This window comes from Cetorhinus maximus, chromosome 8, assembly GCF_964194155.1.
Source record: "Cetorhinus maximus chromosome 8, sCetMax3.hap1.1, whole genome shotgun sequence".
NCBI lineage: Eukaryota > Metazoa > Chordata > Chondrichthyes > Lamniformes > Cetorhinidae > Cetorhinus > Cetorhinus maximus.
The window spans coordinates 78423301-78450938 of NC_135886.1; the positions used below are offsets into that span (position 1 = coordinate 78423301).

At 42.0% G+C, this 27638-nt stretch overlaps 1 protein-coding gene across 9 annotated transcripts in view; it reads right to left on the reverse strand.

The window, feature by feature from the left end:
- Positions 1-21876, reverse strand: part of LOC144683748 (Krueppel-like factor 12) — a 190252-nt gene extending 168376 nt beyond the window's left edge. For 2 of the 9 annotated variants that reach the window (XM_078547097.1, XM_078547102.1), the window contains exon 1: positions 8318-8400. Coding sequence is in view for 4 of the 9 variants with exons in the window: in XM_078547092.1 (XP_078403218.1) it covers positions 7173-7250 (78 nt within the window). In the remaining 5 variants the exon portion in view is untranslated. Of the gene's footprint in view, positions 1-2038; positions 2150-7172; positions 7308-8258; positions 8401-21408 lie in introns of those variants that run through there. The other 7 variants (XM_078547101.1, XM_078547096.1, XM_078547098.1 and 4 more) reach the window with 6 other exon arrangements.
- Between the last annotated feature and the right edge of the window lie 5762 nt (positions 21877-27638).

Consider the following 27638-nt stretch of genomic DNA (forward strand, 5'->3'; position numbering starts at 1 on the left):
ATAGAAAATTAGGAAGGTTATGGTTCAGTTATACAAGGTATTGGTGAAACCACACCTGGAGTAGCGTGTACAATATTGGTCTCCTTATTTAAGGAAAGATGTAAATGCATTAGAAGCAGTTCAGAGAAGGTTTACGAGATGAATACCTGGAATGGGTGGTTATCTTATGAAGAAAGGCTGGTCAGGCTAGGCATGTATCCATTGGAGTTTGGAAGAGTAAGAGACGACTTGATTGAAACATATAAGATTCTGAGGGGACTTGACAGGGTCAATGTGGAAAGGATGTTTCCTCTTGTGGGTGAACCTAGAACTCGGGGTCACTGTTTCAAAATAAAGGGGTCGCCCATTTAGGACAGAGATGAGGGAAAAAAAATTCTCTCGGAGGGTTCTGAGACTTTGGAATTCTCTTCCACAAAAAGATGGTTGAGGCATAATCCTTGAATATCTTTAAGGCAGAGGTAGATAGATTCTTGATAAGCAAGGGGGTGAAAGGTTATCGGGGGTAGGCAGGAATATGAGGTTAAAATCAGATCAGCCATGATCTTATTGAATGGCAGAACATGCTTGAGGGGCCGAGTGGCCTACTCCTGCTCCTAATTCCTAATTGTATATTACAACTTTCATTATATTAAAAAAGTGACATTCATGAAAACCTATTCAAAACTTTTAAATCCCCTCAAGTACTTAATCTCTTTTGTGAGGCCCCCAAGAAATCAGCCCCCACCACCACCCCCCCCAACCCCATTTAACCACTGTGCTGAAGTTCCCAGTAATCAGACACAGAAGATATTAACCAGTTGTTAGACTTGATTTATAGATATAGTTGAAAGAGTAAAAAAGTTGTTATCTTGCCAAGCGTGAATATTCACGGAGGCTTTAAGGTGCCCAACTTACTAATGACCAATAAAGGGGGTGTTAAGATAGGAATCCACATCAGTAGTTTGAGAGAGAATAATTTGCTCTTTAAACTGCAGCATACTAATATTGTGCAGCTAAAAGTAGTGTTGGTGGGAAACCACTTAGACAGTATTTCCCTGATAATGGGATACTGTGAACAGGATCTCACCAGTCTTTTGGAAAATATACAGTCATCATTCTCAGAGGCTCAGGTGAAATGTATAATCCTGCAGTTATGGAAAAAACTACTATCTACATGGAAACTTGAATATTCACAGAGATTTGATTATTTGTTTTTTTAACTTGTATAGTTCATAATGTGTTTCCCCTTTAAATTCGGCCATCTTGATGTCAGTTAAGCTTTTAAGTTCCTGCCAATAGCAGATTTTCTTGATGAAGATGGAATTAAGGTACAAAAATATTAGGATCAAACAGCAATAGAGGCCATGATGCATAAAATCATCTAGTTCCCAGTAAGTTAACTGCTAGGATGGCAAAGATTTTGGCCAGATTATGCAAGGCCTGAGCCTCAAACTGCCTCCTCAGGGAATGGGATGCCGCATGGTCCTATTACCCATCGTATTCAATTACTGACTACACTGGCTATGACGAATATGATAAATTACCCCACGCACTCCCTCGGGGTAGGTACAACACTTATAAAAACAAACATACTTGTATCCATAACCTCACAAAAACAACAAATCCTTTAATAACCTCTTTGAGCTATCAAACTGTGAACTTAGGACCCCCTGCTGCAATAATCATAGGTTGTGAAAAGCAGCAAAACATTAATAAAGACATAATGATAGCCCTTAGGGTAGTGTCAACAAACAGCTATTGTAATTGTTATACCAGATTTTTTTAACCACTCACTGACATAGGTAGCCTATTTTTTCTATTTTTAAAGGGCTGGGGATTTAAATAACTTCACAACTTGACAGTTCTACAGACCTTCTCCTCCCTTCCAGGGGATTCATGTATCCTCTAAAAAAAAAATCATAGCTCCCACACTGCGAGTTAAGGTCCTTGCTACTGCTCAGTTCAGGTTTCCCTCATCTGCGAATCATGCCCTGCCCCCTTACTGGTGAGAATGGTATCTGTCAAAAATCAGGGCAGGACTTCTGGATTCAGGTCTCACCTGCCATTTTGGAAGATCCACGGAGTCCCCATGACTCTGTGAAAATCCGGGCCAGAATTTAGCATAACCTGCGTGTGGTGCACCAAATGATTCCTCTGTTTACAAAAAAATCTTTGGAAAAATGAAAGCACAAGAAAAAAAAATTGTTCCAGCAGATAATTAGAGGCAGGGGCAGGTTGACAGATTTACTAAGGCTAATAGTACCAGTGGTTAACAAGCATAAGTACCCTGGATTGTCTAGGAGTATAAATTCTTCCTCATACTGTATAAACTCTTCCTTATACTGCCAAAACCAGTCAATTCTCCATTCTGACATTCCAAATTCTCAACCCCAAGTATTTAGTAAAATACAAATCATGTTGTTTAACATTAATCAGAATTACCACTTGTGCCGTTTGAGAGAGAGGGAAAAAAAAACAGATAACACAAAGAACACAGATGATGAGTCCAACAAAAATGGCGTGGCGAAGTATCAAAAAAGGACCTGTGAAATATGTTGACTTCAGCACTTAGGTAATAAGCTCTTTGTAACATAGATGCTGCACAACACCAGATTAAAGTTCATTTTCGTACATTACACCCCTCAAAGAAAGCCAGTGGTGATCCACACATCATACATAGTGGCACCTAACATCGGAAAGAACGGACACCGGATAATCTGCACACCTAAAAAGGGATGAACACACCACCTAATGAAGTGCTAGAATGAACAGTTTTGGAATGGGTTCACTCTTACTCCCAGTGAGCATGTGGCAAAGTTTTAAACATGATTTCAACACTTGTGACTAGTTCAAAATTTCGTTACCTCCCCGTTCCTGCTTCCCCCCAACTCCGGCTCCAAAAACACAGATTGGAATTTTATCAAAGCTTTGATAAGCCACCATCCATCACCACCTCGCCACACCCAATTAACTATCTAATGTCAACTCGATCCACCCAAACAGTTCCAATTTCATCTCTGCACTAGTCATTTTAACATTGATAATTACTGTCCTGTACAGTAGGCAATTTTAACCCTGATTCTCAATTCCATTAGTTCACATGGAATGAAAGCAAGCCTATGTGTCCATAATTGTCTGTTTCTATTTCACCATTAATGAATATGGAAACCACATTTGCCCATTTTAATTGAATGGCACCTCATCAGCATCCATTCCCTACCCGAAGACTCTCATGTAGATTGGCCATTTGGGTATGGTGCCAAAGATCGTCAATTCTGCAACTGAATCCCAGGATGCGTCACAGCCTTTAGAAAATTACAATCGTAATTATATAAAAATGATCACAATGGTGCTTCTTCTCCCCTTAACCTTTCTTCTGCCTCGAAGATGCAACTTCATATTGGTGTACAATTTCACGTGTCATCCATTTTCCAGAACTCCTAGGTTCAAAGGTCAATTTTAGCACTCTGGGCAAGGTCGGCTACCTCAGTACAAAGACAGATTAAATCTGTAACCACCCTGATGTAACAGATTATCTGGGCAAGTCAATCAGCAGCAATTAATAATGTTCTGAAAAGTAGCATTTCAAATAATCACTGAACTGCTAGAACATTTTAGCATCCAATAGAGGTTAATCTAGTTGACGTTTCCGAGTCCGAATGATTCTTCATCTTAGTTCTGATGAAGAGTCATTCGGACTCGAAACGTCAACTGTATTCCTCTCCGCAGATGCTGTCAGACCTGCTGAGTTTTTCCAGCTATTTTTGTTTTTGTTTCAGATTTCCAGCATTTGCAGTATTTTGCTTTTACCTTAGAGATTAATCTAATTTACTCCTTCAAAAATGAAATTTCCTTTAGCACAAGCTGTATGGAAATGGAGTTTTTCACTTATTCGCACTTTTATTAAGGAATTATTCAGGAAAGCACATTAAGACTGGGCATATTAGGCTAAACGAAAAGCTGCTCATCAGCTGCATTGTCATCTACCCAGCATAAATTGCACACTGTTGACCAGTTCAGACATGGGGTGTGCATGTTCAACAAAACAGAGACAATACAAATGACCAGATTTATTGGAGATCTTGGGATACAATGCAGACTTCAATGCAAAAATGATCAGAAGGTCAAGCAACTGTGGGCACACATCACTCTTAAAATATGGCAGCTGGAAAAATGCTCTATAAGAAGAAAAAAGTCCATCGTGATTGGTGGAGAAGCTTAGCATACTCAATCTGAATTGATCCAATAATCCACTAAAATTGCAAAAGGGAAGGAACGAAGATTATTGATAAAATGTACAAAAAAAGGATAACCTAGATCAGTAGTTCTCAAACTGGGATCTGTAGACACTTTCCAGGGGTCTATGAAATAATGATATTGTGCTTACTGAGCAGGGCTGGTCTTATGGGTCGGAAGGGAGTGGGGGCAGTGCTTGGTGTGAGCCAGGAGCTGAGTGCAGTCACAGGTTCAGTGCAGAATGGGTTGGGCTGTCTTACCAGGAGGGGAGCGCACATAAGAGTACTGGGAGGGGCATGAGGTCACTATACCTTTAAGTATCTGTTTTCTTATAAGCATTATTAAAACACGCTTTATATGCATAACTTTCATGTAATACTTATTATAATTTAAGAGGCAGATGTGATTCCTAAATGATTTGAAAGGGATAGGAAGGAGCCTTCAACCAAAACTTTGACAATCGATGATCTAGATAGATGCAAATGAGAAATAATCAGTGTTTAAATAAAGAGCTGACAATTACATTGCACTGAGTCAGCTCTCAAACAAATCTGCACCCTCAATGCTTTCAGGTAAACTATCCATAAGGTTATTCAAATGCTCACTTAATGCATATTGCTCTTCTTGCAGGAAAAGGCTTTAAGCAGAAAGTGCCAAGTATTGTCAGTGACGTTCCTACCTCTCCAGAATTACTGAATACTTTTTGCTGAGGGATACAAAGGTTGCATTGCAGGGTTCGAATGACTTTTCAATCTCCTATCACTGAGGAGCCAACTGTTCAACCCATTTTCACCCTTGAATAGGTGATGACCAATAGAATGATTCTCAAGTTACAGACACTGGAGGCATACATTACAAACGATGAAAACACTAACAGATTTTTTGATGGTGGTCACACACCAGTCATACACTTTTTCTGGTGAATTCCATGCCATGTTACAGATGTTCCAATGATCACATGGTTGCAGTCAACAGCAACATGCAGAGTGTCTGGTAGAAGATTGTGGGCATCACAGCAAACATGAAGGCAGCTGCCAAAGGCATCTGCACACCAAACGACCTGCCAAGATAACACTATTCAAAACTGTCCTATACAAATCGATGGGACAGGCCTCAAAGAGTTTCCTTTTGCTCCGTTAAAACATTCACTGAGGCAGCATGAAAAACCCTCAAGGCAACTGTACAGCTCTTTCATTGCTTAACAAGCATGGCCATATTACAGCAGTACACACTTCCTATTTGCAAATTACAACTGGAAACTTGGTCACACATCTCTAAAGGAGTGCTCTGAAAAATTCTTCCAACAAAAGCTAGCTGCATCTTCACTTACTCATACATAGGAATGCATCATGGGCATTCAAGTGGCATTACAGGAAAGTATATTTTTGCAAAAAAAGAACACTATAGGTGCCCCTTAGAATTTGAAGCATTATCATCCTGTTTGCTTAAAAACAATTTTAAGCACTTGTTAGGCAGCTGTTGAAGTCAAAGAAAGTAAAGACAATTAAAGTTGGTGGATTAGTACTATCCTTTTCCTATTTCTTCCTCCTAAACTTAGTCAAAGGCATAAATCCAACAGGCCTGGTGTAGGCTACTACCAGTATTCGGAACACCAATCAAAAACAAGGCTACATACAATGTTGTTAAGTAATACTGGAAGGGGCATCAAGGATCCAACATTCAATATCAATGTTATTCTTCTGTTTCACTTCCCACCATATAGTATACTCCCAAACACCAGCATGATATACTCAGCTCAGGAATTTAGATAGTCAGTTTGAAGGAAGAGCAACAGCAGAATCCCAAGTGCACAATTGAGGAACAACAAGTGGTTGCGGCTGTGCAGAAGCAGGAACCTGCTAGCCAGAAGGCCAACTCACATCCTTCCGCAACTGCAGAGCCCTGAGATCCAGGCTTCCATTGGATCTCCGTATAAAAGAGCTGCTATTGGAGTACGGCTGTCATCTGGAGATCTTTGATACTGTGTACGACTGACATGCTGCAACTTGTGGCAGTGAAGGAGACCAGCAGCTACAGCTCTGTAATGATGAACAAGTGTTTATCAGAAATCCACTGAGTAATACAGAGCAACTCCATAAATGTCTGCAGAAAAGCCTTTTGTCAGAGGTCCAGCTCCAATTTAGGGCATCGCTTATCAATGTTCAGGTTGTGGAATTTGAGGCCTTTTGCTCAAATATGCAAAAGGTTCTCAACTGGCTTAAATATATTGCAGGTGCATCTTGAAAGAGGTATTAAGCAGAACTTCACAACTTTCACTGTTGTGCAGAGATGTGCTCTTTCGCAGATCAATGGGCATTCTGAGGTAGTGCCGACATATAGCAGGAATAAGCTTGGTGTTGCAACATCTGGTCCATCCAGTCCCACTGCTCAAATGACAGAATATTTTTTTAAATGCTTCCTATCTCAGTAATTGAGCATCGCTGGCAAGGACAGCATATACTGCCCATCCCTAAGTTCCCTTGAGAAAATGATGGTGGGCCATCTTCTTAAATTGTTGGCAGTTCTATCCCAGTGACAAAGGTTATGCACAAGATTGCAGCAGATGGCACAACTCCATCGTTTGCCTCCCTGGTGGACCTCAGGCTATGAAGCCAATTCTCTTCCAAATTATTGTTAGATTGGTTTGTGGTTTTGGATTCAAGCACTATTCCAGACTTTGGAGCACAAAAGCTAGGCTTACAGGAAATGCTGCATTCTCAGATGTACTCTATCTCAGGTAAGACATTATCTCAAGCCCCCATCCCAATGGACATAAAAAAATCCCAAAGCATTATTCAAAGAATAGAGGAATTCTCCTGGTCAACATTTATATCCCGCAGTCACTGCCATCAAAACAAATTAACTAGCTATTTATCTTCTTGTTGGTTCATTGTGTGTGCAAATTGGCTGCTATGTTTGCCCATTTAACAACAGTAACTACCGTCAAACTAATTCACCTGATGCAAAGTGCTTTGGGACATCCTGCGGATGTGAGGGGTGCTACATGAATGTAGGTTCTCTCCATAGATGGACATAGCTCTGTGAGTCCAAGCAATTGACCTTTGGTGTAAGTGAATCTCTTCTTTTATCCTCTCCTTCCATCTGTAGAAAACTTAGAAGACCTAAATACATACCCATTTTAGGAAATTTTGCTGTAGCAATCAAAAGTACCTCACTTCCCCTTTAAAAAGTCACTTGCTGGACCAAAGTTTCACATTTATCTTTTATGTTTGCTATTTATGGGCACAGTGAGATCCCATCCAAGAGAACAAAATTTGGCATTTGACCTCCTTTCTATCAGATTTATATATTACCGATTAAAATGGTGATCTGTGTAAGTGCAGTTTATGCTGCCAAAATGGCCAGCTGGAAATCACAGGCATTCAGCAAATCATTTCAGCAGCCCCAAAATCTCCTCCATAAGTTTCTGCATCATATACACAGTTAGTTTATGTAGAATGGCAAGAAAATAAGCATGGTTTTAAAATGGCAGGGGCACAGGGGTGGCCCAGTAGACATTTAACAAGGCCCAGAATTATGATTCAGTGTGGTGGGGGAGGGGCAGTGCTCTGGCCCTCCTGAACAAGGTAGTTTATCCACAATAAAGGGACAGAAAGAAGACCAATTCACTCAGCAAGCAGAGCAAAAATACTTGAGCCTAAAACACTGACAGACTGAGTGCACAGCATGAAAAAAGATAGAATAACAAACAGTTAAGAACCAGTTTTTAAAAAGCTTGTAAATGGAAAATAAGAAGAGAATGGAAGGAGTGAGAGAGAGAGATAAATAGATATGAGGGTAAAGTTAAACTCAGAACTTGTAATGCTGTTACTGAGACACATCAGAAACACACTATTAGAGCTTAGTGAAAGACTGCATCATTTCCTGGAACAGTGGAGTCTTGCTTTAAGGGCCTAGCAGAAATTTTACTTATAGTCATTCTCAGGCATGTTAAAGGATCGTTTCTCCATGCCTTCATCTGACATACAGGAAATCGACACAGCACAAGGCTATCAACAAACAAGCATACAGCGTTAACTGACCTGATGTTCTACATGGTCCTGTAATTTAGTTTTTTTTTTAAAAAGAGGAAACTTCTTACATTGCTGGATTTCTGAGCCTAGTCTATTCTTCCGCCCACTGCACTTGTCAGCATTCGTCAGCAATCACATGACAAAGTTTACTGCACTGCTGGTCAGTGGGTGGGACATCTGCCGAGGCAAGACAATACATACGCCCTCTGCTTCAAACTACAAACTACGGCAGATGCCCAGAATCTGCAATGGTTTGAAACTGGGGGATTGGCGACTTACCACAAATGTGGCATAAAAAGACATCAAGAAATAGTGACTGAATAAACTGAAATTAAAGATAGAATTCTCTCACTGAGCCACCACTTGCGCCTGTACAGTTACTCTTCCCTACATGCCAAAACAATTTTCTTCTTTCATAGTTCAAAATCCTCTACACACCACTGCAGTGAGCCAAGTACTAGGTCACCGTGCCCAGGGAAAAGTAAGAAAAATCCCACTGCAGCTTTAAAAGCTCAATTATATATTTGGGAGATGACCCTCACATGACCCCTTACACATTCTCACCCCATATAAACTATCTGCCCAAGGCTGTAGCGTCAGGTTTTAAATACGATATTCCTCCCTCCTGTATGAGCCATATTCTATCAACTTCCTCCTCAATCCGCCTTTTTGTTTACTAAATTAACCTCCATTATTATATTCTTGTCACACTCTGTTCCATGGAAATAAAAAAATAAGCTTTCCTCAGACCTTTTAAGTGTTATCATTGGAACAGGATTTAAATAATTTCTAAAAACAAAAAGCTAAAAGCTACTGCGGATGCTGGAAATCCAAAACAAAAACAGAATTACCTGGAAAAACTCAGCAGGTCTGGCAGCATTGGCGGAGAAGAAATCAGTTAACGTTTCGAGCCTTCATGGCCCTTCGGCAGAACTGAAGCATAGTTAGAAGAAGGGAGAAATATAAATTGGTTTAAGGTGGGTGGGGGTGGGGGAGGAGAGAGAGAGAGACATTGAGGGTGTGGTGATTGTGGAGATGAGCAGATAATCAAAAGATGTCACAGACAAAAGGGTCAAAGAGGTGTCGAAGGTGGTGACATTTGTCTGAGAAAAGTGCTAATTAAGAATGGAAGACAGGATATTCAAAGTACAGCTCTAGTGGGGGTGGGGTGGAAAGACTAACAAGGTTTTAGTTTAGATTTAAAAATAATGGAAATAGGTGGGGAAAGAAGAATCTATATAAATTATTGAAAAAAAAGAGGGGGGGGAAGAAACGGGGTGGGGATGGGGGGAGGGGGAGTTTAAGATCTAAAGTTGGTGAATTCAATATTCAGCCCGGAAGGCTGTAAAGTGCCTAGTCGGAAGATGAGGTGCTGTTCCTCCAGTTTGCGTTGGGCTTCACTGGAACAATGCAGCAAGCCAAGGACAGACATGTGGGCAAGAGAACAGGGTGGAGTGTTAAAATGGCAAGCGACAGGGAGGTTTGGGTCTTTCTTGCGGACAAACCGCAGGTGTTCCGCAAAACGGTCGCCCAGTTTGCGTTTGGTCTCTCCAATGTAGAGGAGACCGCATTGGGAGCAACGAATGCAGTAGACTAAGTTAGGGGAAATGCAAGTGAAATGCTGCTTCACTTGAAAGGAGTGTTTGGGCCCTTGGGCGGTGAGGAGAGAGGAAGTGAAGGGGCAGGTGTTGCATCTTCTGCGTGGGCATGGGGAGGTGCCATAAGTGGGGGTTGAGGAGTAGGGGGTAATGGAGGAGTGGACCAGGGTGTCCCGGAGGGAACGATCCCTACGGAATGCCGTCAGGGGGGGTGAAGGGAAGATGTGTTTGGTGGTGGCATCATGCTGGAGTTGGCGGAAATGGCGGAGGATGATCCTTTGAATGCGGAGGCTGGTGGGGTGATAAGTGAGGACAAGGGGGACCCTATCATGTTTCTGGGAAGGAGGAGAAGGCGTGAGGGAGGATGCGCGGGATATGGGCCGGACACGGTTGAGGGCCCTGTCAACGACCGTGGATGGAAAACCTCGGTTAAGGAAGAAGGAGGACATGTCAGAGGAGCTGTTTTTGAAGGTAGCGTCATCAGAACAGATGCGACGGAGGCGAAGGAACTGAGAGAATGGGATGGAGTCTTTACAAGAAGCGGGGTGTGAGGAGCTGTAGTCGAGGTAGCTGTGGGAGTCGGTAGGCTTGTAATGGATATTGGTGGACAGTCTATCATCAGAAATTGAGACAGAGAGGTCAAGGAAGGGAAGAGAAGTGTCAGAGATGGACCATGTGAAGATGATGGAGGGGTGGAGATTGGAAGCAAAATTAATAAATTTTTCCGGGTCCCGACGAGAGCATGAAGCAGCACCGAAGTAATCATCGATGTACCGGAGAAAGAGTTGTGGGAGGGGGCCGGAGTAGGACTGGAACAAGGAATGTTCCACATACCCCATAAAGAGACAGGCATAGCTGGGGCCCATGCGGGTACCCATAGCCACACCTTTGATTTGGAGGAAGTGAGAGGAGTTAAAGGAGAAATTGTTCAGTGTGAGAACAAGTTCAGCCAGACGGAGGAGAGTAGTGGTGGATGGGGATTGTTGGGGCCTCTGTTCAAGGAAGAAGCTAAGGGCCCTCAGACCATCCTGGTGGGGGATGGAGGTGTAGAGGGATTGGACATCCATGGTGAAGAGGAGGCGGTTGGGGCCAGGGAACTGGAAATTGTTGATGTGACATAAGGTATCAGAGGAATCACGGATGTAGGTGGGAAGGGACTGGACAAGGGGAGAGAGAAGGGAGTCAAGATAACGAGAAATGAGTTCCGTGGGGCAGGAACAGGCTGACATGATCGGTCTGCCAGGACAGTTCTGTTTGTGGATTTTGGGTAGGAAGTAGAAGCGCGCCGTCCGAGGTTGGGCGACTATCAAGTTGGAAGCTGTGGGAGGAAGATCTCCAGAGGAGATGAGGTCAGTGACAGTCCTGGAAACAATGGCTTGATGTTCTGTGGTGGGGTCATGGTCCTCCTACCTTTTCCTCCTACCTCTCCCTGGACCATGACCCCACCACAGAACATCAAGCCATTGTTTCCAGGACTGTCACTGACCTCATCTCCTCTGGAGATCTTCCTCCCACAGCTTCCAACTTGATAGTCGCCCAACCTCGGACGGCCCGCTTCTACCTCCTACCCAAAATCCACAAACAGAACTATCCTGGCAGACCGATCGTGTCAGCCTGTTCCTGCCCCACGGAACTCATTTCTCGTTATCTTGACTCCCTTCTCTCTCCCCTTGTCCAGTCCCTTCCCACCTACATCCGTGATTCCTCTGACACCTTACGTCACATCAATTTCCAGTTCCCTGGCCCCAACCGCTTCCGCTTCACCATGGATGTCCAATCCCTCTACACCTTCTTTCCCCACCTATTTCCATTATTTTTAAATCTAAACTAAAACCTTGTTAGTCTTTCCACCCCACCCCCACTAGAGCTGTACTTTGAATATCCTGTCTTCCATTCTTAATTAGCACTTTTCTCAGACAAATGTCACCACCTTCGACACCTCTTTGACCCTTTTGTCTGTGACATCTTTTGATTATCTGCTCATCTCCACAATCACCACACCCTCAATGTCTCTCCCCCACCCCCCCCCCAACCCACCTTAAACCAATTTATATTTCTCCCTTCTTCTAACTATGCTTCAGTTCTGCCGAAGGGCCATGAAGGCTCGAAACGTTAACTGATTTCTTCTCCGCCAATGCTGCCAGACCTGCTGAGTTTTTCCAGGTAATTCTGTTTTTGTTTTAAATAAGTTCTATTTGATAGACTTACGCTAGGACATATTAGGAATGAATAATCAGGACACATTATTTCACTTGGTCTCAGTTTACCCTTCAGGTATTGCTATTGCCAAATACCTTTGGTCGTATAAATTGTTGCTGTTTCGCAGACATGTATAAAAGCACTACTGTAATAATAGGTATTGTTTGCAATAGAGCAGTAATCATTTGATTAATCAGAGTTAGAATTTCGTAGCTTTTCACAAATTGTCTTCTTGGGATATGAAGTCAAGTATGGACAGCAAGGTGGCCTTTCTTGTTACTCCTTAAAATGCACAAGGGTTAAAATTCTACCTCCATATGGTACCAATGCAGAAGAAGAAATCAGGAGCAACACACCAAATTTAAACATTTGACATTCCATCTTGTACATTGCCAAATACTTGCAGCTTAACTGCCAATTCTGAGAATTGAAATAACCAAAACATGCAAATAAGTGATCTCAGTTTGTTAAAGAAATGGGGTGATCAATTTTAATAAACTTAATTATTTTGATAGGTTTGCAATACTCACGCCTAGTATATCAGTCCAATTTTGTCTTTTCTAATTTTTCTCTCTTCCCCTTTCCTCGAAAAAGGCATCAGCAAGGTAGCAATCCATCAGAGACAAGTGCCTCTCAGTACCTCAGCTTAGTGGTCATTCTTCATGTGCAAACACTGACATTTTTTGTCAGCATACCAGTTGGCCATTGGAGGTCAAGACATTCGAGCCCGATTCTGTCCTCATTCAACATCTAGAACATAACATAAGAACTAGGAGCAGGAGTAGGCAATTCAGCCCCTCAAGCCTGCCCCGCCATTCAATACGATCATGGCTGATCTCATTTTGGCCTCAACTCCAATTTCCCACCCTCTCCCCATAACCTTTCAACCCGTTACTAATTAAAAATCTATCTTCTCCTTAAATTTATTCAGCGTCCCGGCACCTACTGCACTCTGAGGTAGTGAATTCCACAGATTCACGACCCTTTGAGAAAAGTAATTCCTCACCTCTGATTTAAATCTACCACCCCTTAGCCTAAAGCTATGGCCTCTCATTCTAGAATACCCTACAAGGGGAAACATCCGCTCGACGTCTCCTTTGTCTATCCCCTTTAGTATCTTATATACCTCAATTAGATTTCCTCTCATCCTTCCAAACTCTAGCGAGTATAGGCCTAAACTGCTCAATCTCTCCTCATAAGACAGGCCCCGCATCTCTGGAATCAATCTAGTGAACCTCCTCTGAACTGCCTCCAATGCAATTACATCCTTCCTCAAGAAAGGGGACCAAAACTGTGCACAGTACTCCAGGTGCGGCCTCACCAATGCCTTGTACAGTTGCAACAACACTTCCCTATTTTTATATTCTATTTTATACTCTATCTGCACAAACTGTTTTTAGCCAGGGCCACCAAAAACTGATCAAGGTGCCTTAAATTAGCCAACATTTCATTTAGTCACTCACCAACGGCAGTGGGCTAACCCAGAGTAGTCAAATTAGTCCGGTGCTCAAGTGAACAGCATTATATGTTAAAAACAAAAGGGTCGTGAGGATTCGAAACGTTATCTGATTTCTTCTCCACCGATGCTGCCAGACCTGCTGAGTTTTTCCAGGTAATTCTGTTTTTGTTTAGCATTATATGTTTATGTGGCATGAGGTGTTTGAATATGATTTTGCACCAAAGACTGAGGGTTTACCCAAACTAAGCCACAGATTGTAAATCAAAAAAGGCACTTCCACACAGACAGCTAGAACAAAGGGATCATTTATTTTCTCCAAATCCATCCCAAACAATGAATTATGTTGGGAGTAGAACGTGCCCTCCAGAATCAGTAAACATGAGAATAAAGAAGACCTTGCAGTGATCCAGCATTTACTCTGCACAAGCAAGCCAGGCAGCGAGTGTCAGATGACTATTTTGATCATTGCAATGTCACAGCGGAATCAATCCTCTCCTCATTCATTCTCCCAGCCACAGAAGCAAGAAATCCAGCTGATTTTGCTTACTCCCAAAACCAAGGGGCACTGAATGAGAAGTAATACCAACATCACTGCCCTGCTGAGATCAACAAACTCATTAGTTAACAGATACTGAACCTGGAAGCTTCTTGATCCCATCTAGATGTACTCAAAGATTTAGTGCAACATAAAATGCAGCTCACTTGTTGTTCACTAGAGCAATTTCAATAATTTAAATCAGGATGTTAATACAACAAGGCATTCTGTTAGTGTTGACGCAGGTGCCCAATCTAACCTATTGTGTTTACTACAGTACTGTTTACCTGCACAGGTGGTCAGATACACAACCTATAATCTATAGATTTAAATCCCAATGTTAGAATAAACATTTAGAGGCAGAATTTCCACTACCACAGTAATCAGGACATTATACCCAATTATATGCTCATCCATACCGATTTTGCCAATGTCAAGTTGATAATATAATTAGTGTAACAAACTATAGTCATTTAAATGCAAAGCAGAAATACCTTCCAGCAGTATCCTGACTTGTCAAATGTCTTTATCAGTAATATACTAACAGTTGTTATCTGCTACATAGAATCAAGAAGCACAAAGTTATCCATTTGACAGTCAATACATTTTAAAATTCTTTAGTTTTATCATCGGAATCATAAGCAAGTGAATAGAGAATGATTCTTGGAATATGGTAATAAACCTGAGTGACAAATGGCTAGTGTGTAGGGACACCTCTTTTAAAGCCTGCAGAGAGTGGGAGAAAAAGATATTTCATCTTTTGCTGTGGGTTTCAGGACAGATGATGTCCAGTTTCTAGACAACATATTTGGAGTGGCGGATGGGACAAGTCCACCTACCTGTGAAAGAAAACTACCTGTTCTTGTCAGTATCAGAATTCCTATGTCATTCCATTACCAAAATAATTTATCTTCTACCACAACACACACTCGAATACAATTGATTTATGTTGCCATGTTGTTATTCAGATAGAACAAAATCTCTACTGCTGGGTAATATGCCTTCACTAAAAGTGTAGAAATGTCATCATAACACTGATATTATGCATCATTATTAGATATTGTATTGTAGTGTACAAATAATTGGAGATATAAAATGAGATATGTCTATTTAACAACAAACAAATTCAACATTTCTTTAAACAGTCAACCTGAAATGCTAACTCTTGTTTTTCTCTCCACAGATGTTGCTTGACCTGCTGAGTACTTCCAGCATCTTCTGTTTTTCTTTTAACATTTCTTTGAATTGGAAAATGAAGAGGACTTACCTATATTCAGTAAATATGCTATGATTTACTATTCAAATATTCCTCAAACCCAGGCTACAAAGTATTTAATATCTCATTGTAATATTCACCTGAAACTAGCTGATTACGAGCAAGCTTTTTGAGATCCATGCCTTTATAGCTTTGGGGACAGAATGATTTTGAAAAACTCCCAACTCACAATTACAAGAAAACGAGTACGGCTATCTTGAAAATAGTACAACTCTACTCCACTGCAGCAGCAGTGCACAGATTTTAAAATGTTAGAAAGTAACCAAAGCCATTTGACAATCTGAAATGTTTTCTTAAAATGTGTCATTTGGAGTTGTTGTGAACTAGATGAGTCTGGTGCATTAAATATTTAATTTCTCTCAGCTATTATAAACTGTGCAAGAAAAGACCTTGGGTAGACATATCGCATCCCAGGTTACTGATGTGAAGCGACTATAGTTTTGCTGTTAAAGTCAGGTTTTTAAGAGTTAATTTCTAAAAAATATTGTCTCTTTGCCTTTCAGTTTTACACCTTATTCTTTCACTCAGCAATTATGTGTACAGCAATGGGGCTCAGATACAAGAACAATTTGTATTTATATGCAGTAAAACATCCCAAGGCAGTTCATAAAGGTAGCATAAAACAAAAGATGACAACAAGCCACACAGAGATATAGCAGGGTAGATGACCTAAATCTTTGCCAAAAAGGTAGGTTTGAAGGAGTGCCTTACAGGAGGAAAGTGAAGAGGCCGGGAGGGAATTCCAGAACTTAGCACCTAGGCAACTGAAGACACAGCCACCAATAGTAGAGTGATTAAAATCAGGAATGTTCAAGAATTAGATGAGCACGGATATCTCGGAGGGTTGTGGGACTGAAGGAAATTGTAGAGATCGGGAGGGGCGAGGTCATGGATGGATTTGAAAACAAAGATGTTTCCTTGATCCTCGATTTTTTAAATCGAGGCGTTGCTTAACTGGGAGCCATTGGAGGTCAGTAAACACAGGGATGATTGGTGAATGAGATTTCGTGTTAGTGAGGACATGGGCAGCAGAGATTTGGATGACATCAAGTTTTTTTTCCGGCGGGGTGGGGGGGAGGTAGGTGTGTGTGTGTGTGTGTGTGTGGTGGGGGGGGGGGGTGCTAGAATATGTGAGGCTGCCAGCATAGTATTATATTAGCACAGTTAAGATCATGGGCAAAAGAAGGCATGGTTGAGGAGTGATGAGCTGAAACATGGACACGGTCATGCAATGTTATATAGGTGGAAATAGGTGCTCATAGTGACAGTGGGTATGTATGGTTGAAAGCTCGTGTCAGGGTCAAATATGACTCCAAGTTTGCGAACAGTCTGGTTCAGCCTCAGGCAGAAGGTGGCGAGGCAACAGAGTTTGTGCTGGCGGCCGAAGACAATGGTTTCAGTCTTCTCAATATTTAGTGAAGAAATTTCGACTCGTCTAGTACTGGACATCTGATAAGCAGTGTGACAATTTAGAGAAGCTGGATGACTCAAGAAAGGTGATGGTGAGGTTAAGCTGGGTGACATCAGTGTACACATGAAAACCAATGTTGCATTTTCAGATGATGTTGCTGAGGGGCTGGATGTAGATGAGAAATAAGAGACCAAGGATAGATCCTTGGGAGATACCAGAGGTAGCTCTTCAGGAATGGAAAGTGAAATTTTTGATGGTGATTCTCTGGTTACAATTTGATGGATGAAAATGGAACCAGGCAAGTCCAGTCACAAATGAACAAAGATGGAGAGGTCTGCCTCTATCACAATCATATAGGATGTTATTTGTAACTAGAACCATAATCTAAGAGACTGGGAACATGGAAACATCCACGAGGAATAAATGTGCATGCAAATTACAGAAAGATGCAAGAACTACAGAGTAGCGGTAATGGAGGACTTAATTATGCTAATATAGTAGTAACAGTGTAAAGGGAAAAGTGGGGAAGGAATTTCTGACATGTGTAGACAAAAACTTTCTTGATCAGTGTATTTCCAGACCAAACAGCAAACAGTTCTAGGTTTAGGTCTGAGGAATGAAGTGGGGCCATGTTTCTGCGGGACAGCACTTTGGAAACAGTGATCATAATATCATCAGCTTTAAAATTATTGAAAAAGAACAGTGTGCAATGAAGGATAAATATTCTTATTTGAAGGAAGGTTAATTTCAGTCAGTTGAAAGGGATCTGGCCCAAGTAAGCTGGAATCAGAAATTGGTAGGCAACACAGAAATTGCACAATGGGAGGCCTTCAAAAGGGGAAATGATTCAGGTACAGAGCAGACACATTTCCAGGTAGAAAGGAAGGACATCCAAAAGCTACAGCTCATTGGATGACTGAAGATATCAAGGTTAAACTTAAGCAGAAAAAGGAGATTTATGACAATTGTACAGTTCATAATACAGTAGAAAACCAAATGGAACATAAAAAGTACAGAGGAGAGCTAAAAACAAGGGGAATAAGAGGGGTAAAGAGAGAATATAAGGATAAATTAGCAACATAAAAAGGAATGCAAAAGTGTTAAATAAACACAAATAGTAAAATGGTAATCAAGGAAAGGGTGGAGTGGATTAGGAACCAAAACTGAGATATTCTTGTGTAGTCAGCAGGCAAGCTCAGTTATTAAACAATAAATTTGCATCTGTCTTTACAAGAGATAAGGGATGCTGCCAATATAGCAGTGAAGGAAGGAGGTGGTAGCAATGTTGAATAGCTTAAAGATAGATAAAGAGGATACACTTCAAAGACTGGCAGTTCACAAAGTAGAAAGGTGCCATGCTTCAAGTGGGGTGTATCCTAGGTTACAAAGGGAAGTAAGGATGGAAATTGCAAAGACTCTTTCCACAACCCTCTAATACTCCTTAGTTAAGGGGTGGTGCCAGAGGACTGAAGGTTATTACAACCAAGTTCAAAAAAAGGGAGGAATAAACCCAGTAACTACAGAGGAGTCGGCCTAACATCAGTAGCAGACATACTTTTAGATTTAGCAATCCGGGACAAAATTAGTTGGTATTTAGTAAATGCAGGAAATGTGAGTTGTAGGCTTTTTTTGGATGGGGCTGGGACTATGCTAATGAGTGGCAGGGAGCTTGGGCAAACGTTTCAGAGAGCCAGCAACAAAAGATAGAGAAAATGTGGGTGGAGTGTAACAACAGGTTTAAGTTAATTACACCTAAATTTCTTCATTCTTTTGTGCCAGAAACTGGCATTGCAATGCAATTACCCCTTTTTTGGGTGCAAATTGACTGGGAACAGTGGGTCCAATTGTTCTTTCAGTCTTTTGTTCTAAGACGCATCTGTTAAGAACCTTCAAACATTGTTACTACTGTCAAACAAAGTATCCAGTTGAAATGAAACCCATGACCCTGTAAGCTTACAAAGCTAAACCTCGAACTACTGAGTATATGAGATAACTCCCTCCCGTTCGAAATGAGGTGTTTTTTTAAATGACATCAAATATTGCTTCTATGGGTGTAGTGCATATATAGTACTAGTTGATGACCCCAGCATTGTTCAGTTATTATTCAGCTGCTGGTCCTTAGAAGGCTTAGACACTTCGGGTAGTTTTTACAACATACAGTATACAAATTGTTATTGTATTTACTGATCAATTTCCTTTCTGAACTATGGAGATTCTCTTTTTTAAAAAAATATTCATATTCTCTTTTTAAAAAAATAATTCATGGGGTCTGGGCATGACTAGCAAGGCCAGTATTTATTGCACATCCCAAAACGTCCTTGAGAAGGTGTTGATGAATCGCCTTCTTGAACCACTGCAGTCCATCTGGTGTAGGTGCACCCTCAAGTGCTATTAGGTAGGGAGTTCCAGGATTTTGACCCAGCAATCGATGAAGGAACAGCAATTTATTTCAATGTCAAGAGGTATGTGGCTTGGAAGTGAACTTGCAGATCATTGTGTTCCCATGCATCTCCTGCCCTTCTTCTAGGTGATTGAGGTTGCAGGTTTGGAAGGTGCTATCAAAGGAGCCTTGGTGACTTGCTGCTGTGACATTGTAGATGATGCACACTGCAGAAAGTGTGATGGTGATGGAGGGTGCGAATGTTTAAGGTGATGGGAGATGGGATGCCAGTCAACTGGGTAGCTTTATCATGGTTGGTGTTGAGTTTCTTGAGTATTGTTAGAACTGTACTCATTCATGCAAGTGACTTGCCTAGAGGAAAGTCTTTCAAGAGGTGAGTCACTCACCACTGAATACCCAGCCTCTGACCTGCTCTTGTAGCCACAGTACTCATGTGGTGGGTCCGGTTAATGTTCTGGTTAATGGTGACCCAGGATGCTGATCGAGGGGAATTCTATGATAGTAATGCCAATTAATGTCAAGGGGAGGCGGTCAGACACTCTCTGATGATAGTCATTGTCCTGGCACTTAAGTGACAAGTAACATCCACGCCACACAGCAGCCTAAGTCTGAATGGTGTCCAGGTCTTGCTGCAGACAGGCACAGATTGCTCCATTATCTGAGGAGTTGCAAGTGGAGCTGAACACTTTCAATCATCAGCAAACATTCCTACTTTGACCTTATGATGAAAGGAAGATCACTGATGTAGAAGATGATGGTTGGACCTAGAACACAGTCTGAGGAACTCCTGTTGCATTGTCCTAGGATTGAGATGGTTGACCTCCACCAAACTTCTTTTGTGCTAGGTATGGCTCCAACAGTGGAGAGGGCAGTATTCCCTTGATTCCCATCAATTTCAATTTTACTAGGCCTTCTTGATGCAACACTCAGAGAAATGCTGCATTGATGTCAAGGGCAGTCACTCTTACTTCATCACTGGTGTTCAGTTCTTTTGACCATGTTTGGACCAAGGATCTAATGTGGCCTAGAGCCGGGTGGCCATGCCAGAACCCAAACCGAGCATTGGTGAGCAGGTTATTGCTGCATAAATGCTGTTTGATAGCACTTTCAAAAGCTCCTTCCATCATTTTGCTGATGTTTGAGAGTAGGCTGATGGGCTGGTAACTGACAGGATTTGATTTATCTTGTGTCCAAGAAATAGCTGAGCAGACTGGATATCAGATGGGGTGAATAGAATTATCTGTCTTCTGTGATTGTGGTAGCCTCAGGCAGAGCAGTGATGGATCATCCGCTTGGCACTTCTGGCCGAAGGTGGTTGCAGATGCCTTTCTTTTGCTTGGCTCGGTCATCGTTAATGATAGGGATGTATATAGAGCCTCATGCTCCCATTAGCTGTTTCATTGTCCAGCACCATTCATGACTAGATGTAGCAGGACTGCAGAGCTTTGATCCGATCCGTTTGTTGTGGGATCGTTTAGCTCTGTCTACAAGATGATGCATATAGCTTTGCCGAGTTGGCACCTCATTTTCAGGAATGCCTCATGGTGCTCCCAGCAAACCCTCCTGCACTCCTCATTGAACCAGGGCTGGTTCCCTGACTTGATGGAAATGAGCGAGAGGTATTCTGGCCATGACATTACAGATTGTGGTGGCTAAATTGTCAACATGAAACGAATGAAAAAGAAAGCATAAACCCATGCCAGCTAATTTAAATTATACAAAGATTCTTTAAACCTCTCTGTGCAGAAAAATTTTTTTATTTATAGTAAACTTTAAAAACGGTGAATAAGAAGGAAACTCCTTCGACCCCCATCAATGCAAACGGAAGGATTGCTGCACTATAAAGTAATGGTCAAGCAAAATGAGTCTCTGGATACAAAAAAAATCAGTCAGAAATGCTTTGGACATAACTGAATACATTCCCACAGGCAAATATTAAGCATCGATGCTGCAGCCTCGCGTTTAAATACAGCCTGTAAGCCTGCTGACTGTACGTGGGGGGAAGGCACTGCTCTGGGAGGCGGGCGCTCTGCCTTGAAGAGCACAATGTCCGACTGCCTCATCGTCTCTGGTTTCTGCCTTTGTGAGCGCGGAGCCCAGGGCTTCTGCCAAGCGCGGCAGCCGCTGGAAGAAAGGCACCGGTAATCCTGGCTCCACCCGTGTGAGACAGAGAGAGCAGCCGTACCGAGTGCCACCCTCACCCTGCCCGGGCACGGTGAGGGTTGGGCATGGAAAGGAATTAGAGACAGAAACAACAAACGGGCTGGGTCCACCACTTACTTTCTCCACCTCCGAGTGCATGTTGCTGCTGCCACTCCTTCGCTCTGCCTCGTCTTTCACTCTGCTTCCTGGCGCTGACAGCAGCTTTCTCTCATGGCTTGGGGACTGGGTGCGTGTAGGGAAAAGGTGGAGTTTCTCTTAAAAAATACAAAAAAAACTGACACTGCCCGGCTGCCTGTCGGAACGAGCAGCCTGGCCCTAACCCCACCCTTGCGGCAACGCCCCTGTATCGTGGAACACGCAGTGCGGCGCCGCCTCAAAGCAGCAGAGAGGATTTAACTGAGTCCTCAAGCGGAGCATCAGGGAGGGGGATGGGGGGGTTCCACTCACCCCCCTCCCACCCTTTCACAACCACTCCAAGGACTCGCCAATATTAAAATAGGACTAATTTCTCAAGAGAAAATTGACCGCCAAAAACACCCGGTTCTCATCGTTTGTCTACCTCCTCGATCTGATCGAATCTGCTGTGAAACGTGTAATTTAGTGACCAACCTAACCAGGGAACCGCCTTTGCCCTCTTGTTCCGCTCTAGGCGTTGACCGACAAATATAGGGTGGGGTGATCCACAACGTGCTCAAACCTTACTTCATCCCAATAAAATGTTATTTTTTTTAATGATGTAGGATGCATCCTGAACATTAAAAATAGGCAGGGATTGCAGGATATTTGGTTCCCTGGTACCCACCGTGAACCTATCGACTTTAATCCTATTACTTCACACTTTCTGCAGATCTATTCTTTCTCTGCAAATGCATCTCCAGTTTCCTTTAATAATGAATTCGTCTTTAAATTATTTTATAGTTTCAACCTTAGCGTATCCCATGTTCTAAAACAAAACACCTTTTTCTGTTTTTTCCTTAAATTTGGACATTTCTCTGCATTGAATAGTAACTGCTGCCTATCTGCCTGCTTTAACATTTGTTTTCCTCTGGTTTTGCTCACCATTTTCCATTTTCACTAATTTAGCAATGTCGGCAAACTTTATTGTCGTTCCTCTCGTATGTCCAAATATTTATTGGAAATGGAAAGCAAAAGAGATCCCAGCTGAGATCAATGGAATACATCAATCCAAAAAAATACCCAATTATTGTAACTCTACTTTTTGTCTCCTGACCATCTCTTTATACATTTGATACCATATGCCTTAATTTTTATAGCAAGTTACTTATGTGGTAATTAATCAAACACTTTCCGAAAATCCATCACATGCCCTTATGTGATTTCTTTAAAAAATCAATCTAGACATGCATGACCTTTATAAACATTCACTGACTAATCCTGAGTAGTACATGGCTTTCTAAGTGTTCACTCCCTTTACCTTATATTATGAACTTGCAACATTTTATCTTCAACAGATCTAACACTAAATGCTTCGTAAACAAAAACAGAATTACCTGGAAAAACTCAGCAGGTCTGGCAGCATCGGTGGAGAAGAAATCAGTTTTAGCTTTTTGTTTTTATAACTAAATGCTTCGTGCCTTCTTCCCAACTTGTGTTAGTGTTCAGGATTACGGCCTAGTGACGTTTCATTTTTTTTAACAGTGTCCTTCTGAATAGTGGCTTGCCAAAACACCCTCAGGTATTCTTATATCCGACTTTCCCATTCTTTAGTTAAAAACTGAATAACCTACTAAGCTTCTCCAATATTCCACTCTCAAATACAAGATGGTCCCTTTCATCTCCAAGTGTTTCAGCCCCTTGACTATCCTTTTGCTTCCAATGTGCTTAAAATAACGCCCAATATTAAATCACAAACAAGAGATGGTAAAGCATGTCAAAGAACATTGACAACAATGTCCATGATATGGTGATGCTTATGATTAAGTTTATGATGGGAAGTGTCACGCCTCACTGTGGATAGTGTGGTGTAATATCAAGCCCCACTGTTCCCCGAGCCATGACAAATGTCAAAAGTTGAACCAAACCATCAGACTGCCCCAACTCTGGGGCCTAACTTTTTAATTTAGGGTAACAGAATACAAGCACCAGGTTTGTAAACGTAATAAGTAAATAGTTGTCTATTAAACAAACTGTTGTTAACCAGTGGCAAAAGAAAGAAATATGAACTGCTAATTTCTAACTCTATAACCTAAACTCTACCCCTTCTTAAATCCCTGTGCACACACATACAAGACACATAAGATACACAAAAACATGGATTTTAAGGGTGGGATAAAACAGTTCAATAGCACCAATTCCAGAGTACAAGATTTGATGGGTTGATTTTGATTGATGTCTTCCAAATTCCTTTCAGTTCTTGTTGTTGACATGAGGTGGTCCTCCAGCACTTTCAGTATTTAGTTCACTGGTTGAGCACTTGCTTTTCAATATCTCTAACAGTGGTTTTTCCCCTTTGCCTCTTGACAGGGGTTTCAGAGAGAGAGCAGGTTACAGACATATAAGAAGAAAAAGCCAGCTAGCTATTATTGTGGAATTACTGGAATCTTCCACACACAGGAGAAAGAGGTTTTAGGTCTTGTTCCTTTCAGGCTAGGAGCTATTCTGCTGCACTGCTTCTCACACAAAACCTGGTCACCTGGTCAGTAGCCAATCAAAATGCCATTGCCAGGCAGCTCCCTTCATCCAGGACTCCTTTCCAGTGCCATCCTGTCTTTCATGGCACATTCTGTTCCAAGACTGCAACATTGTATATATCTCTCATCCTGTTCCAGTGGACATGTCTTTCAAACTGCAGCCATTGTAATTTTAATCCACAATCCAAAGGAAAATAAAGAGATATGTTCTTTACAACAATCCAACAGAAATAAAAAGATATGTTCCTTACAGAAGGATAATGAGTAAAATGGAAACTTAACTTCTGGTCTCAAAGAACAGATTTTGAAGGGATGATGTATGGACCAAGGAGCCTAGACTGGACATGAATAGTAGAGGGTCAATGCATGGAAGGAAAGTGGATCATGTTTAGAAATGCTATATACCAATAGAGAGCAGATACATACTGTCAAGTAAGAAAGGTAGCAGAGGGAAAATATGGGCAAAAATATAAACCATGCAGGGAATAAGGGGAAACAAATAAATTGTTTCTGAAGAATAAAGTTGTGATGGTATATGGAGATGGAAATAAAATCAGGGTAAAAGAGGTTAAGAAACTGGTCGTGAGATCTCAAATGTAAAATGAGGTTAGCACAACAGGGAATATGAAAAGAAATGTCAATCATTGCAATAAATATATTTGCTGCAAGTGAATGGAAAAGTCCCAAATATGGCATGATATAAGTTACTAAGGATGCTCAAATCAACTAAATGAATCAATTTTTTTCTGTGTTTACACGGCAGATGATGGACAGTCTCTCAGCATGGAGTTTGAATTCCTGAGATGAGGACATGGAGGACTGAGAGGAAGTGGATTAAAATAAAATTAAGAAATGGCAGCCACTGATGAGTTAAGGAAGTTAAAGAAAGTCAAATCACCAAGTTGGATGGACCTCATACAAAAGTTGTTAAAAGTGGCTTGTGAAATTGATCGCACCCTTGATGTTACCAATAGGAAATAATTATCATTTACCATTAGGAAAAGAGTAGTTCCTGAGGAAGAGGTAGCGGTTAGCATAACAACAAAATTAAAAAGCCGCATCCTGAAAACTGGGATAATGAAACATCTGGATGAGTATGATTTGAGTAGAAGAGAATCGAAAAGCATTTATAAGTGGAAGGTCAAAGAAATTCAATGGATGTTTTATATGTGTGGCATCAAGGAGCCCTAGCAAAACTGAAGTCAATGGGAATCAAGGGGAAAACTCTCCGCTGGTTGGAGCCATACCTAGCGCAAAGGAAGATGGTTGTGGTTGCTGGATGTCAGTCATCTCAGCTCCAGAACATCACTGCAGGAGTTCCTCAGGGTAGTATCCTAGGCCCAACCATCTTCAGCTGTTTCATCAATGACCTTCTTTCATCCCGTGAATAAATTTTTAAAAAATTAGACTTCAGCAAGACTTTTAACGCAGGCCACATATGGTCACAAGTGGGGATGTTCGCTGATGATTGCACAATGTTCAGCACCATTCGTGACTCCTCAGATACTGAAGCAGTCCATGCTCAAATGCAGCAAGACCTGGACAATATCCAGGCTAGGGCTGACAAATGGCAAGTAACATTCTCACCACACAAGTGCCAGGCAATGACCATCTCCAACAAGAGAGAATCTAACCATTGCCTCTTGACATTCAATATCATTACCATCACTGAATATCCCACTATCAACATCCTGGGAGCCACCATTGACCAGGAACTGAATTGGACTAGTCATATAAATACTGTGGCTACAAGAGCAGGTCAGAGTCTAGGAATCCTGCGACGAGTAACTCACCACCTGTCCCCCATCTACAAGGCACAAGTCAGGAGTGTGATGGAATATTCCCCACTTGGCTGGATGAGTGCAGCCCCCATGACATGCAAGAAGCCTGACACCGTCCAGGATAAAGCAGCCCACTTGATTGGCACCACATCCACAAACATTCACTCCCTCCACCACTGATGCACAGTAGCAGCAGTGTGTACCATCTACAAGATGCACTGCAGGAATTCACCAAGGCGCCCTAGACAGCACCTTCCAAACCCATGCACACTACCATTTAGAAGGACAAAGGCAGCAGGTAGATGAGAACACCTCCACCTGGAAGTTCCCCTCCAAGTCACTCATCATCCTTCACTGTCACTGGGTAAAAATCGAGGAACCTCATTCCTAACAGCACTGTGAATGTACCTACACTACATGGACTGCAGTGCTTCAAGAAGGCAGCACACCACCACCTTCTCAAGGGCAACTAGGAATGGGCAATAAATGCTGGCCCAGCCAGCGAAGCCCACATCCCGTGAATTAATTTTTTAAAACATTTAAATTTCAGCGAGACTTTTAATGCGTGCCAGACATGATTAGTTCTCAAGATATGGAATAGGCAATAAGCTTCTGAATCTGGATTGAAAATTGGTTACAAGAGTAAGCCAAAGTGTGGGTGAGAATGAAACAAGTGGGCACGAGCAGGAAGCCACAGGGGTCACTGCCAAATCCATTGCTTTACACTGTATATGTAAATGATTTTGAGCTGGAGACAAGAATAAACCTGCCTAAGTTTGCTGATGACACAAAACTGAGAGAGGTTTCAAACAATAAAGCACAGACAAATGAAACACTAAGGGCAGAATTTTCCATTCGTTAGGCAGGCGTGCGCCTGACCTGAACGAGCGTAAGATAATGTGTGATGATGCCGGGCGAGCTTCCTGACGTCATTGTGCGATATTTCAGTCAGCGGGCACACGTGGGATTTGGAGCCATACTCACCATTAATTAAGCAGCCTATTAAGGCCCTTTTGACCCAATTGACTCAAATTTTTCGCTGCCTGTCCAGCCGTTTGGTTGGTGGGTGGGCCTGTGCATTTTTGGCAAATCCTCATCCACAGGCAGGATGAGGTTTCAACCAGTGATTTAACACTCATATTTAACATGTCGCTGCTCATGGGACATGTTTTCATTATTTTAAATGTCTTTATTTTTATTGTTAAAAATCTTCAGCTCTCTGAGGCAGCTCTGTGCCTCAGGGAGCTTTAACTGCGCGCAGTCCCGCGCATTTGAACACTTTCACACTCGTGCCTCTCCTGCCACCACCCTGGCAGCACTGAGCGCTGCAGCGCGCATTTCACGCTGGCTGGCCAGTAATCAGCCAGCCAGTGTGAAATCCATGTCGGGGCCTGATCGCGGGTGGCGGTCAGCTTCACAACCGCTCCCGGGCCCACCCGCCGCACCCGCCCAAGAGGGCAAAATTCTGCCCTAAGAGTTAGATTGGGCAAGTGCAGGGTAATGACAATAGTGAAGATTCCAGATTATTTTGTAGAACTGGTAATAATAAATCAGTGTCGTTCCAATGTCATTTAACATTGGATTTCCCATTGGAAATGTTTACACTGCAAACTTCAGGCATTACTTGATTGCATGGTGGTTTTGGGGGGAATGTAGTGATACATCCTTTCTTTATCTATTTTCAACATGAGCCTAGGTTATGACCATTATTTTCCAAGTGTTCTCCTACCTTCAGGTCTCTTGATTGTATTGTTTCATTACCCAGAACCAGATTTAATCTGGCATCTTGTGGGATTTTCAACATCCTGATTAAGGAAACAGTATTGAAAGTATTATAAGGGTCTTTCCCTTTGTGAACACAAACAGGTTTTACTCAAGTTCACTTTAAGATCATTAAAACCACTTCAGTTTTGTT